This window comes from Triturus cristatus, chromosome 11 (assembly GCF_964204655.1).
Source record: "Triturus cristatus chromosome 11, aTriCri1.1, whole genome shotgun sequence".
Classification (NCBI taxonomy): domain Eukaryota; kingdom Metazoa; phylum Chordata; class Amphibia; order Caudata; family Salamandridae; genus Triturus; species Triturus cristatus.
The window spans coordinates 411,090,927-411,110,273 of record NC_140594.1 but is presented as its reverse complement, the minus strand read 5'-3'; the positions used below and the strand labels follow the sequence as shown (position 1 = coordinate 411,110,273).

At 45.1% G+C, this 19,347-nt stretch overlaps 1 protein-coding gene across 6 annotated transcripts in view; it reads left to right on the top strand.

The window, feature by feature from the left end:
• The window catches only part of OGDH (oxoglutarate dehydrogenase), a 587,498-nt gene that overhangs the window by 133,006 nt on the left and 435,145 nt on the right, over nt 1-19,347 (top strand). For all 6 annotated transcript variants that reach the window (XM_085636081.1, XM_085636083.1, XM_085636078.1 and 3 more), the window contains one exon: nt 17,674-17,820. In XM_085636081.1, the coding sequence (XP_085492207.1) occupies nt 17,674-17,820 (147 nt within the window). The remainder of the gene's footprint in view (nt 1-17,673; nt 17,821-19,347) is intronic.

Sequence of the window (19,347 nt, the reverse complement as noted above, 5' to 3'; positions counted from 1 at the left end):
TGAAAACAAATGGGTTTAGTGAGGTCTTCAGCCTGGCCAGGCACCTCTCCTATCCTTCAATGATTTCCTCACTGACAACGCTATTGCTCACTTGGGCTAAGCCATGTTGTAGCCCTCTGGTCCATTGCCAGGTTGCTTGCTATCAAAGACCAGTGCCAGGCGACCAAGACTCTTTCCAGCACTCCTCCAGACATAGACATCAAATGCATGGAAACCTCTGGAAAACCGATATTTTCTTCATAGCTTTATGAGGTTGGTTATTGCCAGCTGCCTTTTAGGAGTTGGAACCATGCACTCTGGGGCATAGTTGGTGAGATATTACCAGCAGTGTCAGAAGACTTGTGCTTTTCCTCGGTCCAAACCATTCAGGATGTGGCCTGTGGTCTATCTAGTCATCTGCACAGGCCTAGACACCACTGATTTGGTGTGACATGCATGAATAAGATCCACATGCTTTTCCGGGGACGCCCAGGCATCCCTATTGGACATGAATTTTGTTTCCCTCCTGTTTGGCGACAAGGTGGATTCAGCACTGGAATGTTTTAGGCAGAGCTGAACCACGGCACCTTCTTTGGGTCTTTCAGTCCTAGTCCGGCATTGCACCCAGTTGTTTTGCCCTTTTTTCGTGGTCCTGCTTGGGGCTTGACGTATCATCAGGGTCAGACTCCACTGCCTGCACAACGAGTCACCCAGCCTTTGAGGTCTGGGCCATGGGTCCAACAGATCACGGCCAGGCCATCAGGTGCAGCGCATGTCCCATCCCACACCCATCCATCAACCTCAAACCTTTTAGCACACCCTTCGTGGCACAGCCATCGATTTACTAGGCAGGTAAGCCACTTCAGGGGTGGCAGAACATTAAATCCAACAGGTGGGTTCTTCATTGTCTAACAGGGCAATGACCTGTCATTCCTTTTTGACCCACAGCACCTGCCACCTACATTGGAACAGCCTTTGTAGGTGTCCGTTTTACAACAGGAAATACAATCTCTTTTGGCCAAGGGAGTCTTGGAAAGGGTACCGGCCTCATTAATGGGGGCCGGATGTTATTTCCACTACTTTTGTGCCCAAGAACGGGAGACTTAGCCTATTTGGTATCTTTGTCCTCAACGCCTTCCTGTACAATGACCAATTTGAGATGCTCTTGGTGGCTAATGATCTAGCTACCAAGGGTCCTGGAGACTGGATTGTAGCAGTGGACAAGAACACCTCTATTCACATGCCTGACCTGTAGTTCCACCCTCTATTTGCAGTTCCTAGTGGGCCACAAGCAATGTTAGTTTGCTGTACTCCCTTTTGGTCTCATGAGTGCTGCTCAGGTGGTCACAAAGGTGATGGTATGGGCCGTTGCCCTTCTTTGGAGGACAGAAGGGATTCTAGTCTTCCCCTTCTTCATTGACTGACAGTTGATGGTTGATCGCCCTGGTCGGTCGTGTACCACCTCCAGGCAACCGTGAACGTCCTGACATCTGTGGTTCTCAATCAATCTAACAAAATTGCCCCAGACTCCTTTGCAGAGGTTGCCTTTCATCTGAGCTATCCTGGATATGGTGTTCATTCAAGTCCTTCATCTGGACCCAACAAGTACAGGACATTTGGCCTATGATTCCTGATGTATCCGCGTCATTCCCAGTTCAGTGATAATGGCTCTAAGGCTAATTGGCCTGCTGGGATCTTTCATACTGACAATGCCAGATGGCACATGTGCGCCTTGCATTGGAATCTGAAGTCAGTGGGCCCAGCAGTAAGGAAACCTGTCGGAGTCCATCCAGATTTCGGAGGAGACTGCTAAGGTTCTGCATTAGTGGCTGCTTGGCTGCTGTTGGACCAGCAGCAGATCCCTCTCTGTATACTATCCAGAATTGACTGTGATGGCGGACATGCCACTACTGGGTTGGGGAGGCTATCTGGTGGAGGTGGAGATCAGAGGACTCCACTTGGCTTCGAAGGGCTTCCTGCCAACCATCAAAAGGAGGCTCGTTCAGGTGCTCATGGATGGCACCTCAGCCATGTGGTACTGGCTGACTCATCAGGGCAAGTCTGTGATCATACAGCACCTGGCAGGCTCTGTAAACTTCAGGGTGGGCAAACTCTGTGGCCAATGCCTAGCCAATCAAGAATGGCAGTTGCACCTGGAGGTGGCACAGGATGTCTTCCAGCAATGGGGAGAAACCTGGCTCAGTGTATTCACTGCAGAGAACCTGTATTGTTCACACTTTTGAGTGCTGGAGTTTTCATGAAGTCTATTTCTCGGAGATGAATTACACATAGAGTGGAACATTGGACTCCTAAATGCCTGTCTGTTGCCACCTCGTCTATCCTGAGTTCTGAAGAAGCTCAGGAATGATCAGGCTCCAGTCGTATTAGTTGCTACTTAATGGGCTGGGAGAGTGTGGTACCCGGACCCTCTGGGCCTGAGTATCTGTCCTCTGGTCAGGCTACCGCTTCAGGAGGATCTTCTTTCACAGCTGGGCAGGGTCTTATACCCAGGCCTGCGCAACCTGCACTTTAATGTGGAAAGATTGAGCAGCAGTTGATTTCATTTGATCTCCCTTCTGGAGTTGTTGATGCAATCCTGGCACCCATATACCTTTCCACAACATCTGTTTATGCCGGGCGCTGGGTTAAATTTGTGGCTTGGCACGGCACTTGCCAGGCAGACCAGTTGGAAGCCAAACTACCAGATGTATTCTTAATGGATTTGGCTTTGACCCAGCAAGGACCTCTTTTTGGCTATGTAAAAGGTTACTTGTTAGCCCTCTCCCTTTTTAGATTTGACTGACCAGTTGTCCTTATTCAAATCACCTTTTGTGATGTGTTTCCTTAAGTTTGCAACCGGTTTCTGCCAAAGCCATTTGTATTGTGTCAGACGGACTTAATTTTGATTCACTTTTCTAATGTGTACCCCTTTCAAGCCAATGCTTAGTTATCCATTGCTCATCTTGACCTTGAAACTGGTCTTTCTGGTCATGATGACCTCCGTACGTCTTGTGAATGAGCTTCAGGTCCTCTCTGTCCAGATGACTTATTCCACCTTTTTACCGAATAAACTGGTGTTGAGAAGTCTGGCTGCATTCCTGCTGAAGGTAGTGACATATTTTCATGTCTGACAAGCTATCGCTACTCTGACCACCTTTGCTCTACCTCTTCCCTCGAAAGAGGAAGAGACACTTCATTGCTTGGACCCCAGAGAGCGCTGAGCTGTTAAATTGATCGTACCAAGGAACATTAAGTGGATGATAAGCTCTTTGTTGGGATTATCTGTAGCAAGAAAGGCAAGGCTGTGCAGAAGTTGATCATACCATGGTCCAGAAGATCTGAGGGCTCATTTCCTGTGCTAAAGCAGATACCAAAGTGTTGGTATGAGGAGTACCTGTCCTAGACATCCGTCAGTCTGCTACATGGTATCATTGCACCGGTTCAGTAACGCTATTGCCCCAACAGTAAGGTCTGCCGGGGATGGGCATTCTGCAGAACCAAACGAGCAAGATTTTGACTATGCCATTCCACAGAACCTCCACGTTGGAAGGTAATACTTTGCTATCTATTGGCAAGGAGCGAGATCTGCGGTTAGAAGTATCCATCGGAAAAACAAGTTACTTACCGTCTGTAAAACTTTATAGTGTATAATCGGTCTAACTGCAGAGTCCTCACCGTTCTCCCACCTCTGTGGAATGGTCTCCTTTTCCATTTAACGATGTTGCAATTTATGAACTGCACACTAGCTTGTCCAATCTGCTAGTGGGCTCTGCTGCTGAAGTTGCGAACAAGCTTCTGAAAACAATTGATGTCCGTGAGCATGGGTTGGGGGTTTGTGCAGCTCTGCTTGCCACTTCTGAAGTAGAACAAAGTTGGCCCATTTTGGTGCCCCGACGCATTGTTTTACGTTTCTGGATCTAGTCTGGCACCTGGGGATGTTCACACGATGTGGAATCTTTGTTTAGATAAAATATCTACCAGAAAGATTGTTACCGAGGTAAGTAACTTGTTCTTAACCTCTTTTGACACCTTTCTGCTGAATAATAAGTATTATAGGTAAGTACCCACATCTTGGAAATACTTTGCATTTTGTGCAACATCCTATACTTATGCACTGCTCAGTTTCTGCCTCGCCTCCACACTTCATGCTTTGCACTCCACCTTTTCACAGATAAGAATATCTGGAACTTCTAAAACACTCACCCAAGGGGCACCTAGTAATGTGCTAAAAATGTGAACACTCCTTGACTTCATCAGAATTTGGAAGGCATGAAATGCCCCGACAGTGTTCCAGTCCAACGTTACTGTAAAGATTGTAAATGAGTTGACTGAGTATGCAGTTATGTTCTTCATTCTCAAGCATGGTAGCACCCGCTCCATGGCCCTCTCCAGGAAAGCACAAGGGATCTGGAATTGGCAACCAAATTAAACTTTTGCCCAATTGTGAGACACTTCTTGGGTGCCAAGGAAGAAAGGGTGGGAGTTGCATTAAGGGGAAGTGGCCTGAATTTGGCGACTGTTTGTCCTTTGGAACAAACAGAGGATAGACCTCTTAATGACTTGGAAGAATTAGAAATGCTCAGCCTTTGCCTCCAGGTTACTGGACTGTCATTTGGGACTGGATGGGAGGTTGTGGTGTTTTGTAGGTGACTCATTCCCTGACTTAGGAAGAAAAGTTCTGGGATAGGTTACCTCATGGGTTCTTCTGCTTCACTGGCTGTGCTATAACTGTTGGTGTTGCAATGGCCTTGAGTTACAGGTGACTTACATCAGGTTTCTGGAGATTCTTTGCATGTTGACACTGACAGTGGCCAACCACCTCCAGTGCAGTGATGTGGGTAGCATTCTCTATCAAAACCCAGTCACTTTCAGTATCTCATCCTGACATCTTAGAGTTCATATATATGGGGATGTCTTAGGAGTGCGTGGAGTTGGTAATCAACTTCAGGGTTGGCTATTTAAATGATTGTGAGAAAGTACCATCTTTCTTGCATGGTATGCCCCCACTTTTTGCTGAATTGCTGAATGTACTTTGACTGAGTGTGCCCTGGACTCCTGCCAATCAGGTGCCCAGCGGTACAAAAGGGGGTGGTGATGGACTGAGCATCAGAACCAATCAAACACTCACACCCAGTCAACAGATCTGGGTTTGATCCATCACCGTTCTTTAGCCCACTCTGCCACCCCAGTTCAGACATGGCCATATGCAAATCAGTCTGACCCTGTGCCTCATGGGAACAGTCCAGCCCGAACTGCCAAGCCATGCCTTCCCTGGACCGGAAACAAGCTTCCTAGGACCGGTTTCTGGCATTTCAGCCGTTTTCAGCCAGGCTTGCTTGAATCCAGTGGCAAAGTGAGCAAGGGACTCACGTCTGAGCATACCCTGCCAACTTATGGCGGACAAAGCGGTACAAAAGGGGGTGGTGATGGACGGACCTTCAGAACCAATCAAACACTCACACCCAGTCAACAGATCTGGGTTTGATCCATCACCGTTCTTTAGCCCACTCTGCCACCCCAGTTCAGACATGGCCATATGCATATCAGTCTGACCCTGTGCCTCATGGGAACAGTCCAGCCCGAACTGCCAAGCCATGCCTTCCCTGGACCGGAAACAAGCTTCCTAGGACCGGTTTCTGGCATTTCAGCCGTCTTCAGCCAGGCTTGCTTGAATCCAGTGGCAAAGTGAGCAAGGGACTCACGTCTGAGCATACCCTGCCAACTTATGGCGGACAAAGCGGTACAAAAGGGGGTGGTGATGGACGGAGCATCAGAACCAATCAAACACTCACACCCAGTCAACAGATCTGGGTTTGATCCATCACCGTTCTTTAGCCCACTCTGCCACCCCAGTTCAGACATGGCCATATGCAAATCAGTCTGACCCTGTGCCTCATGGGAACAGTCCAGCCCGAACTGCCAAGCCATGCCTTCCCTGCACCGGAAACAAGCTTCCTAGGACCGGTTTCTGGCATTTCAGCCGTCTTCAGCCAGGCTTGCTTGAATCCAGTGGCAAAGTGAGCAAGGGACTCACGTCTGAGCATACCCTGCCAACTTATGGCGGACAAAGCGGTACAAGGGTAGGAAGGGTATGCTCAGACGTGAGTCCCTTGCTCTCCATGCCACTGGAATCAAGCTATCCTGGCTGACGAGGGCTGAAAGCCCGAAACCGGTCCTAGGATGCTTGTTTCCAGTCCAGGGAGGACCTGGCTTGGCAGTTCGGGCTGGACTGTTCCCATGGGGCACAGGGTCAAGACTGATTTGCATATGGCTAGGTTCAAACTGGAATGGCATGGTGAGCAAAAAAACGATGGATTTAGGCCCAGATCTCTGTACTGGGGTGAATGTATGACATTGTTCTGCATTCTGTCCATCAATTGTTGTTTTTGCATTTGTCACCCCGAGTGGGAAGGGTATGCTCAGACGTGAGTCCCTTGCTCTCCATGCCACTGGAATCAAGCTATCCTGGCTGACGAGGGCTGAAAGCCCGAAACCGGTCCTAGGATGCTTGTTTCCAGTCCAGGGAGGACCTGGCTTGGCAGTTCGGGCTGGACTGTTCCCATGGGGCACAGGGTCAAGACTGATTTGCATATGGCTAGGTTCAAACTGGAATGGCATGGTGAGCAAAAAAACGATGGATTTAGGCCCAGATCTCTGTACTGGGGTGAATGTATGACATTGTTCTGCATTCTGTCCATCAATTGTTGTTTTTGCATTTGTCACCCCGAGTGGGAAGGGTATGCTCAGACGTGAGTCCCTTGCTCTCCATGCCACTGGAATCAAGCTATCCTGGCTGACGAGGGCTGAAAGCCCGAAACCGGTCCTAGGATGCTTGTTTCCAGTCCAGGGAGGACCTGGCTTGGCAGTTCGGGCTGGACTGTTCCCATGGGGCACAGGGTCAAGACTGATTTGCATATGGCTAGGTTCAAACTGGAATGGCATGGTGAGCAAAAAAACGATGGATTTAGGCCCAGATCTCTGTACTGGGGTGAATGTATGACATTGTTCTGCATTCTGTCCATCAATTGTTGTTTTTGCATTTGTCACCCCGAGTGGGAAGGGTATGCTCAGACGTGAGTCCCTTGCTCTCCATGCCACTGGAATCAAGCTATCCTGGCTGACGAGGGCTGAAAGCCCGAAACCGGTCCTAGGATGCTTGTTTCCAGTCCAGGGAGGACCTGGCTTGGCAGTTCGGGCTGGACTGTTCCCATGGGGCACAGGGTCAAGACTGATTTGCATATGGCTAGGTTCAAACTGGAATGGCATGGTGAGCAAAAAAACGATGGATTTAGGCCCAGATCTCTGTACTGGGGTGAATGTATGACATTGTTCTGCATTCTGTCCATCAATTGTTGTTTTTGCATTAATCAGGTGCCCAGGGCCTATGTTCCTTCCCTAAAACCCAAATTGGCAAACCCTGGCCACATGTCAGCCCTTGGTAAATTGTACCCTAGGTACCCAGGGCCTTGTCACCAGGGAAGGCCTCTAAGGGCTGCAGCACCTATTGTGCCACCCTTAGAGGCCCTGTACCCTAACACAAACACACTGCCCTTGCAGGCTGAGTGGGTACAGGACAAAACAAAGAGTTGACATGGCCCACATCCCTGTGTGCCATGCCCACAACCTACACTGCCCTACGTCTGCCACCCCTCTAGCTGGGTGCCCCATGCCAGTGGGGTGGGCACAGGAGCATGAGCCCTGTGCCCCTACAGTACCCAGGTCCATTCCTGGGCACTGTAAGTGCAGTGCTGCCATTTAAGAGTATATGGTGCTGGGAGATCGTCAACACGAACTCCACAGCACCATGATGGCTCCACTGAAGAAACCCGCACTGATGCCAGTGCAGGATTTAATGTACAATGCACGACAGAGGGCATCTTAGAGATGCCCCCTGAACCTAACCTACAATCCACGTCTGGTCTGAGGGGCTGCCTAGGCTGCCACACAGCAGACATGTTTCTGGACCCCTGGGTAGAGGGCCATCCGCTCTCCTGGGCCTGCAACAATGCACATCCTGGGTGAGGTGCTAGGTCTCCTCCCCCAGGATTGGCAGGGGAAGCTTCAAAGGCATGTCGCCTTTGGGAGCTTCTCCAGGCCACTTGCTGTACTCAGCAACTGGCCCCTACCGGTTCTAAACCCCCACTCTGGTGGGAAGACTGACCGGAAACCCCAAGGAAGGACAGTGGGTGTGCCAGCCTCTGCCAACCCCACCCCTCAGGTGGGGGAGGCGAGGTGAAACACATCCCCGGGGCTTTCACCATCTTGAAGATGGGGAGCCCTGCCCAATCGGGACTAGGCCACTGCCCCCCTCCCACAGGAGAGTGGCAGGATAGGGGGTGTACCCACGCCAGGACAGGGACCCAGTGGTCCCTGCCTTTTACCTACCTGTAACGCTCCTAAATTTAGTATTTAGGGGCACCCTGAACCTTCCTTCCTTAGATTCCAGATTCCAAAACAGCAAAGAAGAGCAAGAAGAAACAAGACCTGCCGTGCAGCTGCTAAGAGGAAGACACCAACTGCTTTGGCCCCAGCCCTACCGGCCTGTTGACCCACGAACCTGTTCCTGCTAAATCCCGGCACCTCCTGTGGCCAGCAAACTCACAAACCCCGGAGGACCTGGCTATCTTGTGACTCTGAGCACCTGGGACTCCCACGAGCAGTGGCTCTGCTCAAAGCAAGTATCTAACCCCTAGCATCAGCCAGGAACCGCAAACCCTACACACTCTGCACCCGCCAAGCCTGGCCTGTGCTGGAGTGGACAAAGACCCAGAGGACGTCCCCCCGGCGACTGTGACCCCGAATCCGGCACCCAAGGACCCACCTCGACGCTCCTGATGACTCCTGCAGCCTCAGAACCAGTAACCCCCCAACCGCGATCAACAGAGGGTAAGATTTCCCGACCACCTTGCATTACTTAGACATGTTCAGTGTTAGCGGCCGGCTACACCCCCGCCGCAGCAACAGTAGAGGCTCTGCATGTTCATTAACGGCATACCAATAACGACATGGCCGCTAAACGATGGCGAACGCAACAGACACTGAAGGCGTATCCCCTTAGCACACTGACATCTCTTATTTGTTTTGGTTTTATTGTTAAGTATTGGGAAAAAAAATTGTTCAGATGACCTGCATTTTGTTGCAATCAAGAATAGTGAGGGTAATGAACTGGCTGGCCATTCCCAGCCTTAGATTCGATTAGAGATAATAGAATGTGCGGGCAGTTAATGCCCAGGATAATTGGCAGATGGACAAGCATCCACAGACAACGGTTAAAGGTGACACTAAGTTTATGCGAAAGTTATGTATGCTGACGCTTTATTTTCACAGAGTCAGAGACCAAGTAATGTTATATGGAAAGTGTTGCTTGTTGATGCTTGATAATAACCATGCTGTAACAGGAAATTATGCAGGAAAATGTACTAATAAGACATTCAAACAGAGGGTAAGATTTCCCGACACCAGAAGCAACCCCGGCGCCCTGCGGCCCCCTGTGCCCGACTCCTGGGTACCTACTTATCCTCCAACTACCCAACTTACCTCTCGAAGTGGTGGTCCCACCTGAAGAATCTTCGTCCCCGAGCTTGCAGCCTTTGTTCGTCCTTTAGCTTTTCCATTGCAATCCATTGAGCGCCAGAAGTCTCAAAAGCATCCTGCACCCAGCCGCCCGAGTGGCCCTGGCAGTGCAACTTCTACTCCTAATAATCACAAAAAAAGAGCGACTAGGGAAAAGTGCCTTCTCTTACTCCCCTGTCTGAATTGTAAACTCACTACACAGAGAAGTACTAAAATCAGCAAAAATCCTACTACTAAAAGTAAAGATTTCAAAAGTGTGGGACAATTTGCCTCAACACTCAATGGTAATTGAAAAGAAGAGCAAGAGATCTACAACAAGAAAGACAACAGATGTCTTAATAGTGCCCTCACACACTTTGCAGTGTCATGCTTCATCATAGGGCCAGCTCCAGGGATGCTCCAGGGACTGGCTAATCCTAATCATTGACACAGCTAAAAAGATCTCAAATGATTTATTGATTAAGATACAGCTCAGTGAGGATAATCTGAAAACACAGATACAAATTTCTGTGTTTGAGAAGAAACTTGAAGAGACAAATAAAATAGTTAATGAATATAAGGAATACCTAGTGAACTCCAAAGTAAATAAACTACAGAAAGATTTTTAAAAATTCACTAGGGAAAAGGTGTATCCCTATGTAAATGACGACTATGCTAAATTGAAAGAAAATCAGAACATTCAAAAGAAAGCCACTAGAACATATACAGATGCATCAAGTTCGGAGAGTGACAGCAGTGATGCTGATTACAGACCTAGATGTAGAGGTTGGTCTAGAGGATATTCACGCCCATACCATCCAGGGCCACAGATGGGGTTTGGTTGGCCTCCTATGTATCCACCAATGGGTCCTCCTCAATTTTTCCCTAAGGAATACCCCCCTTTTTTAGAGAGAGGCCGGGGGAGGGGGAGAGGGAGACCGAGAACACAAACCACAGAGTTTAATGGGAGGACATGAACCAGAGAATAACACGCAGCATGGCCAGAGAGGGGGAACCGAGCACCAGCAGGGAACTAACCTAGTGATGAACCTTAGCAGTAGGACTTTGACAGACTCAGGAAAAGGTCTTGGCAAAGGGTTTGGGATTTATTCCCACTAACAAACTTGACTCTTTTAAATTGAAATGTGAATTGGCAGGGTTCTTTCGGAGTGTACGCTTAAAGGTTTTCTTTTGAAGGGAAGGAAATGAGAGAGAGAAGACGACACAGGCCTTAGGAACAAATCGACCTTTGTCCCAGTTGTGGGACAACTCCCCCCAGAAGTGGGGTTTTTTGAGCAGGCTGTTATGAGGGACGTGGAGTTGATGGAGACTACAAGGAGTGGTAAGACATTCTGTAATTTATCTAAAGTCGAGAGAGAGGCCCTGAATTAACTAAGGGATGATCCCTTGTTAATCCTCAAACCCACCAATAAGGGCGGCTCGATTTGTTATTCAAGATAAAGATTCTTATAACATCGAATGTCTCCGACTACTGGAGGATAGAAGAAACTATACATTTCTGAGTAGTGCTCCCACAGAAGAACTAAGAATTGCAATTGGCATTTGTGTGGAGGAGGCCATTGGGAACAATTGGATTAGCCAGAAGGAGGCTACATTCCTATGTAAACAGCATCCGACTGTTCCCTACTTCTACACTTTGCCTTAAGTGCATAAGCCTTGGGAATTGAGGAAACGCACGACATGCAACTCGGAGAATGTCATTTATTTGATAAAATGTCCATGTATGTTGTTCTATATCGGGATGACTACCCGGCGGGTAAAGACACGTATTTTGGAACACATGAGCACTATAAGGTTTGGTAAAACAAATAACCAACTGAAGGCACATTTTTTTGAAAGTACACAATGAAAGATCTCAGGTGGACAGTATTGGACAAACCCTTTATTCCACCTACCACCACTGATGTTGCGAGCGCTCTGTTGATCTGTGAACAATGTTGGGTAGACAGATTGAAGAGCAGCACTCAGGGTCTAAATGATGACATACCCTGGTTCCAACTATATGGATTAAACACCAAATAATAATGAAGAGGTTTTGGTGTTATAGATTTTGAGCTTTACAATTAACCACAGGGTGAACCTTTTCACTATATTTACCAGAAATATTCAATAGGTCATTCAGTGCAACGCACGAATATTGTTACTGATACTGTGCAAATTTCAATTAATCTACATTGTATGGGGTTGCTATGCTATGTAGGGTGTACCGTTCTATACCTCTAGATGGGTATTTATAAAGTGAGATCGAACAGGGTTGTAAATCTACATGGATATCAGACCACTGCACCTGGAATAGATATATTAGAAATTTTATCTCGAGTACAACCAGGATGGAGATATACTGTACACCTAGTCACCAGCCCTCCCTTGATATGAATATTGGTAACATTATTTGGCGATGTAACTATTATTGTTTGAGACAGTGTACCTATGGCTAGAGGCATATGAGGAGTGGGCTCAAAGACTTTAGTTGACAATAGCGAGTAGGTTTGTTTTTTTGGTTTTTTGTCTCCTTGAAATTACATCAAACTTACAAGGAGGTTTTTGATGAATGTATTAAGACCATATCAAGATGGCCGCCGTGTTTTTGAACATAAACGGAGTGATGGGCATCGTTTGTGTTGCTTGCATGGTTCTAAATGATAAGGACGTGATGACGCATGCGCCCAAAGAGGAGTGGCATTGCACGGCAGTGACGGGTGTTCCTTATCCAGTCCCCGATATAGAGAGCCCAGTACCTCCGGAAGCTATCGGCGGAGGACTGGCGTGTGGAACCACAGACTTGGTGGTACTTTGGTGTAGTAAGTAGGACGACCCCCAGGATGTAATTTGTAGTCCTATATGCTTAAAACATTGGAATGCAGTTTTTGAGGCTCAGTTTGAAGACCTTTCTATGCTCGCTTTGTTCCTGGTAATATAATTACCAGTGAGACTTGGAATAAGGTGAAACTGACCCATTTGCATTATTGTCGTCATTTAGATAAGAGCAAAATTATTGTTTGTCAGTTTCAATTGAATGAAAGAAATTTTAGGAATTCTAGCTTTGTCATTTGGTTTATGTGCTATTTGCAGAGTGTGACTACAAGACCACGGTCCCACAAAGGTCCCGGGTTTAGAGAATTACTAGTAAACTCTTGTAAGTTTTTGATTTATTAGCTGTCACTGCTTTAGAGGCGATCATTATTAACACTTGATTAATGGTAGCACGAACATTATTTTGTTTGGCTCTGGCACGTACTACAGTTTGGAATCATTGTTTTGAGAGTAGTTTAATCCTTTCTTTCACGTAGGTGTGGTGCTTGGGTGTGGGCTTCTTAGTGATATAAAGAACACTATGATAAATCTTACTTCTGGCCACGCACTTTCTTCCCTTCGAAGTAGAAAACATCTATGGGTACAGTGAAGGTGGAGGTGGTACGAACAAGAAACAACTAAGAGACATAGAGAATGGATTGATAGAACAATGACTGATTGTTCTATTTTTCATTTTTTATTTACAGATAAATGTTCCCTCTCGGAAATTAATCCAGAGTAGGCGATGTTCAGGTACAGTTTGACCTGACGAAATAAGGTAACACACCCCAAATAGGGTTTCAAGACCAGAGAACGAGGGACCAGTACCCTGACGAAAGCCAGAACGACCCTTTTGGGCATGTATGATTGGCAGAAACATGTTGGTTTTGGCAGAAGGGAGATGGGGGCTCTTTACCTCCCCTAAATTGCCCGACCTTTTTTAGTTTTTAATCCTACCAAGGGACCTCAAGAATAAAACAATATGATGGTATTCCCCTTAGGTAGTTTTATTAGTATATGTCTGCACTCTTTTGGTCCCATTTAAGGAGAACACTCTTCTCTTTATTCTATATGTTTAGTGGATGTCTGATTTCTTTACATTTTCTGTAACCTCACCACTATTATTCTTATGTACAAAAAAATGTTGCGCTCCGTCCAGTGTGTTGGTCTGCACCTGGATGTATGATGCGGCCCTATGATGAAGCATGACACTGCAAAGTGTGTGAGGGCAGTATTAAGACATCTGTTGTCTTTCTTGTTGTAGATCTCTTCCTCTTCTTTTATATTGCCATTGAGTGTTGAGGCAAATTGTCCCACACTTTTGAAATTTTTACTTTTAGTAATAGTATTTTTGTTGATTTTAGTACTTCTCTGTGTAGTGAGTTTACAACTTCTACTCCTACCTACTTCCCCATTTGCCCTGAGCAAGTGACCAGGAGCCCAGCTCCCACAGCCACGTGGCCTGCTAGTCAGCAGCCACCAACCAAGGGCCCCCTGCCTCCCATACGATAACATTGGGCCTAACTCACTCTGCACCCGGCTGCCCCTGTGCTGCTGAGGGTGTAACAACTGTACTTACCTGACCCTGGGAGACCCCCGAGTCTATGCCCAGAACCTTAACTCAGCCAGTCGAGTACTTACCCAACAGCCGATAACTCCCTTTTCTTCCATAGGGTAACCTTGACTGGTTTCTCTTGAAATTTCTTCTAAGTGTGGAGTTTCTAAAACTTAAAATATTCACCTAAAATCAACCGAGTAACAAACGGAAATACTCACCTGCTTTTAGGAGAGATCCCAGTGCTGGATCTTGGTGCCCAGCACTGACCCTTAAAAGTACTTACGACCGTACTTACCACTAACTCAATTTTCTCCCATAGGAAATGACTGTTTTTCTGTGAAAATTCTTCTAAGTGTCGATTTTGCAAACTTGCAAATATTCGTTAACTCACCTGTACAACCTAAACGCATTCTATCAACTTCTTACAGGTGGTATACTAGTGCAGGATCCAACACTGAACCTGAAAACGTAACCAAAACCCCACTTACCTGCTATGTGAATTTCCTCCCATAGGATAACATTGGGAATTTGATTAGAAAAAGTTTCGAAGTGTCGACTTTTAAAATACCAAAATATTGCTTAAAAATCACAACAGTAACTAAAACGTATTTACTCACTTGTATCCAAGAACAGTCGCAGGAGTGAATCTAGGATCCAGTCCTGGAGTTAGAAAAGTAATCCTGAAAGAAAGCAATTTCATTTAACTTAAAATTCCCATTGAGCTCAATGTATTATTGTGTTTGAAATTGTGTTGCCTATTGCAACAAACTGTAACTATTACATTCAAAAGTCAATTGTCTATTGCAAATTATTTAACTAAAGCATCTCATTCTGAGAAAGTATATTTTGATACCTATTGTTGGTTCTAAAATAAAACGACCATATATTTTTTTATACAAACCATTGGCCTAGAGTTCAGTTATTGAGTGTGTGAGACCATTTGCTGACTGAGTGTGTACAACAAATGCTTTACGCTGTCCTCCGATACCGCCTTACTGCTCGACCAAGCGACCACTCTAGAGAGTAAGGTTATATCTAACTTTAACCTCTGTCAAACCTCTGGGGACTGTGGATTCTGTACACACTGTACCTATTTGGGAGCAGTATATACAGAGCCACTTACCTACAAGGATGGCTTAACCTTTTGCCCATTTCCAAGCTATGTATTGCTTTGTACTCTTCGAAGATAGGTCTATCTACAGAAGATCTAATGGTGAAGAACTTAAAGTTGCAAACCTGCAAAGATGGTTTTCCTGCATCACGATCTATAGTAGTTACATGTGACTTACTCTGACATCCCTCTCTTTTCGCCTAACAATTGAGTTGTATGTTACACAAGACTAGTGTATACTATGAACATAGGAGATTCTGTTGGAGGATATCATTGTGGGACAGAGTTATTGGTAAAGATGACTGATTTTAGAAAGAGTCCCTTCCTGTGTGTGAGTCCAGGTTGACATTGAGGATAATTGAAATAGCATGTAAATCTATAAAGGAGCCCAATGTTTGAGAATCATCTGATCAAGTCATTAACTTTCTTTTTTTTTCCTCAAATAAAATCACATTGGACCCCCATCTGTCCTGAACATTTGAATTTGTTGCATTTCTCAAAAGCTTCAGATTGAACATACAAAGTATCCTCTCTTTGACACCAGAACAATGTAGCAGTATTCGACTTACAAAAAGGCAACCATTCTTCTCTTTTGGATATTTTTACTTTAACATCTAAAAAAATTTTTTTTTTTTTTTTTAAATCCATGCCAAAGGCTAGTGGAGTTTAATATATCCATATGCTGTTTAGTGGCAAGTAATAACCAGTCACACAGAACAAACCTTACACAAGCCGACATCAATTTAATGAGTAATATCTCAATAAATAAATGGTGTAATGTAATTGCATGGCACTCTTTTCAAACATTCACACCTCCATACCTGTTTGACCATTATTGGCTGGGTGTGACAATCTATTTTACAAAACTTTTTTAGAAAGGGTATGTACTATGGGTGTGTGAAATTGGAGAGTGTTTTCTATAACAAACTCCACTTTATTCTCGTACACACTCTTATTGCGACGTCTAGTTCAGAAAGTGTTTTGCATGTTAATTTTGTAGATTTTTCTGCTCCTCTGACATTACTTTTAGAGTAAAAAGATGTTAACTGTCCATCCAGTTTGTTGAGGTAGGAGGAAAGTGATTTTAAGGTTAATTTACAAGAAAACTCCACATAATTTTCAGCGTCAGTTAGCACACTTAAGGAAATATTGTCCTTTGCATTAACATTCTGCTGGTTTGCAGTTAGCCATGGGTAGGCCTATATTTAGGATCGGTAGGGAGCTTCACTTGCATAATGAACTTTGCACACACCATTGGATGTCTCTCTACAAGAGCATCATACTTCTTGCTGCATTGAAAACCTAGTTCTCTAATGTAATATTTCTGCAACATAAGTTGGCTTGCCAATGCTTGTTCAGATTTGGTCTAGTCTCATGCAGCCTGTGACATATTTCTCTCACAGGCTGTGGAAGAGAGCATCCACATACATGTGTTCATACTGAACCTCCACACGTATAACAGAGCACCCTTGAAAGGTAGATTTCAAAGAGTGTAACCAAGGCTTAGCTTGAGTAGTTTGGACTGAGCCACAACGCAAACCTCAGAGAAATTCTGCTAGGTACTGTCTGTAACTACAAACCAACCAAACTGCAAATGCTGTCAAAGATCCACAACGAGTTGTCCTAAAAAGTGTTGCTACGAACTAAACAAAGTGATGGAAATTGGTTCAGGGGATCAAACGTTATAATGGAGAGCAACTTTTCATCTCAATATAAAATAAATGTGGCATCCTTTTGTTTAATCATTCTTGAAACATCCCAAAAGAGTCAAATATCAAGTGTCCATTAGAAGGCTACAGTGCCCCAATAATAATAAAATAGAGAATATAGTACCAGAGTGTTCTGAGGTCTTTTTCGTTGTGATGCACAGCAATTTACCTCCCATGTAGGGGGGTTAGGGTGTTCATGCATTTAATTAATGGTATCTCCTGGACTGGTCTCAGTAAATTTGGTCATCATACAGAGTTGCAGGGGTCATCAATCCTCCGCAGGAATCGGTACATCAGCAGTCCACATTGGTATAAAGTAGAAACAATGAGTAAGATTCCAACAGACTCCTCAACTTCATCATGACATGCTACAGTACAACTATAGGGTTGATCTCAAGCTAAGGTGCAACAAGTCACAGGAAGGCAGAGAATCAAGGCGCATTGTTCGTATCTGATATGGAGCTGTTTACGGACACTCAATAAATGACAATTTGGTTTTGATATTGCAAGTGAATTGTCAGGACCGGCAACTAGTGAGGAGAATCTGGAACTTTATGTAACTCAGGACCAGATACAGTTGAGCAAAATCCAGCTGTGGGAGCTTTTGATCTATGTGAGAGTATGATTTTGTGTGTTCCCTTAATTATGTGATAGTGTGGGTTTTAGCTAGAAAACTCTGCCATGTTAGCACATTTTAAGCTCTTCATAATATTAAAATGAACTGCAGTAGGTTGTTTCTGCTTTTATACATGGGTAAGCTGAAGTCTGTGTTTTGGGATTTTATAACTTAGCTGATATCCTTAAGTTTGCAAATTAAATGACTTTCTGCCACTCACAAATCACTTGAACTATTGAGCTTTTAGTGGCAACTGTTACTTTCTGCTGCATAGCAGTAATATAGCACTACAAGTTAGTCTCTAATAGTTGTAACATTTTATACTGTTTTGCAGATTTGAAGAGTACCTGCACAGAAAGTGGTCTTCTGAGAAACGATTCGGACTTGAGGGCTGTGAAGTCCTGATCCCAGCACTGAAAACAATCATTGATAAATCGAGTGAGAGCGGGGTGGAAAATGTAATTATGGGCATGCCACACAGGTGAGTCTCCTGCTTCCACTCAAAGTGGCATGTACCTCTGTATTGCTTTCTGTGAAGCATTTTGTCTGTGTTCCTAGAGCAGATATAGTTGCTGGATAGTGTTGTGTGGGTGCTATTGTTACCACAGGTTTCTCAGGCCCACACTACCGTTTACCTCCATTTGATTAAACAGACTGTGGCCAGTGTACAATCCTCTCTGGATAGCCAAGACTAGTAATATGCATTTCATCTCAGCTGGTGGGGTCTAGAAACTAAAACATTATGACACAGTAAGTAACAATAAGTAAATGCAATGCCATGAAATTGAAAGGAGAGTAGGACTTTTATGTACTGGTATTGTAATTGCATTTATATAGCGCTTACTACCCCTGATGTGGCACCAAAGCGCTTTTTCTGCGAGTAGCCCGCTGCTCTGGAACCCTTCAAGGATTAGTGGTAAATAGTATAGTGAAAAATGAAAGTAATTTGGGTGGTGAATGTTAGTCAGTTATTTGGATTGAGACGGATAGTGGAGGGATAGAAGTGGGGAAAAGGTTGCATTTTAGTTAAAATTGGAAACTAGAAAGACATTAAGATGTTGCTGGTGATACAGCTTTTATGCAGATTTATGTCCAGTGGGTGTTAAAATTCGGGATCATTGGCCATCTAGCCAGGTTGAACATATGGCGCTCAGTTTAACCAGGAAATGGGAGGACTTTTCAACTCATGGGATTCACTGTTGTGCTAGAAACATAGATGCAGTACTTCTGTGTCCATGTAGTGATTCAGACTGGATACTTGGTGAAGCCTCAGCAGCTGAGTTTTGAGCACCAGTAGCAAATGTGCAGAATTTCTTTGCTCCTTGCCCCACCCTCACCCCAACTCCAGCCAAAGTACAAGGTTCGCTTCCCAATCAAGTCACTGGTGTAGGCCTGACATCCAGTATTTGTCAATGATGACCGGTAATATGGTTGTACATATTTTGCTGTCTGTTTTTTTTTATTTTTATGTATATACACTTATACTGTTAACTTAAACTTTTATACTTGTTTATGCACATTTATATTTTATGAACCTTTAAAAAAAAGATACATTTTTAGTTTTTTGTAAACCGATTTAGAAAGTGGGTTTCTGTTGCAGTACCGCCCCACCTTTTGCCTGCCTTTAATGCGACTTTGACTGTAGAGTAATGGGTCCCTGCAAACCAGGTTCCCAGTATTCTTTTCCTGAACCTATGCCTTTTTGGCTCGCATGCAAGTCCCTAGTAAAAGGTCCCATGGTACCAAGGGCCTTGTGGTTAAAGAGGATCCCTAAGAGCTGCAGCACAAATTGTGCCACCCAATGGGACCCCTCACAAAGCACATGCACACGGTCACTGCAGCCTGCGTGTTGTGGTGCAGACAAAACTGAAGATTCAACTTGGCACTCATCCCTGTGTGCCGGGCCCATAGACACTGCATGAGCTATAGGTAAGACAGCCCTCTTGAAGGCCTTGGCCCTAAGGCAGGGTGCACTACATCTCCTGTGAGGGTAGATCTGCAATATACT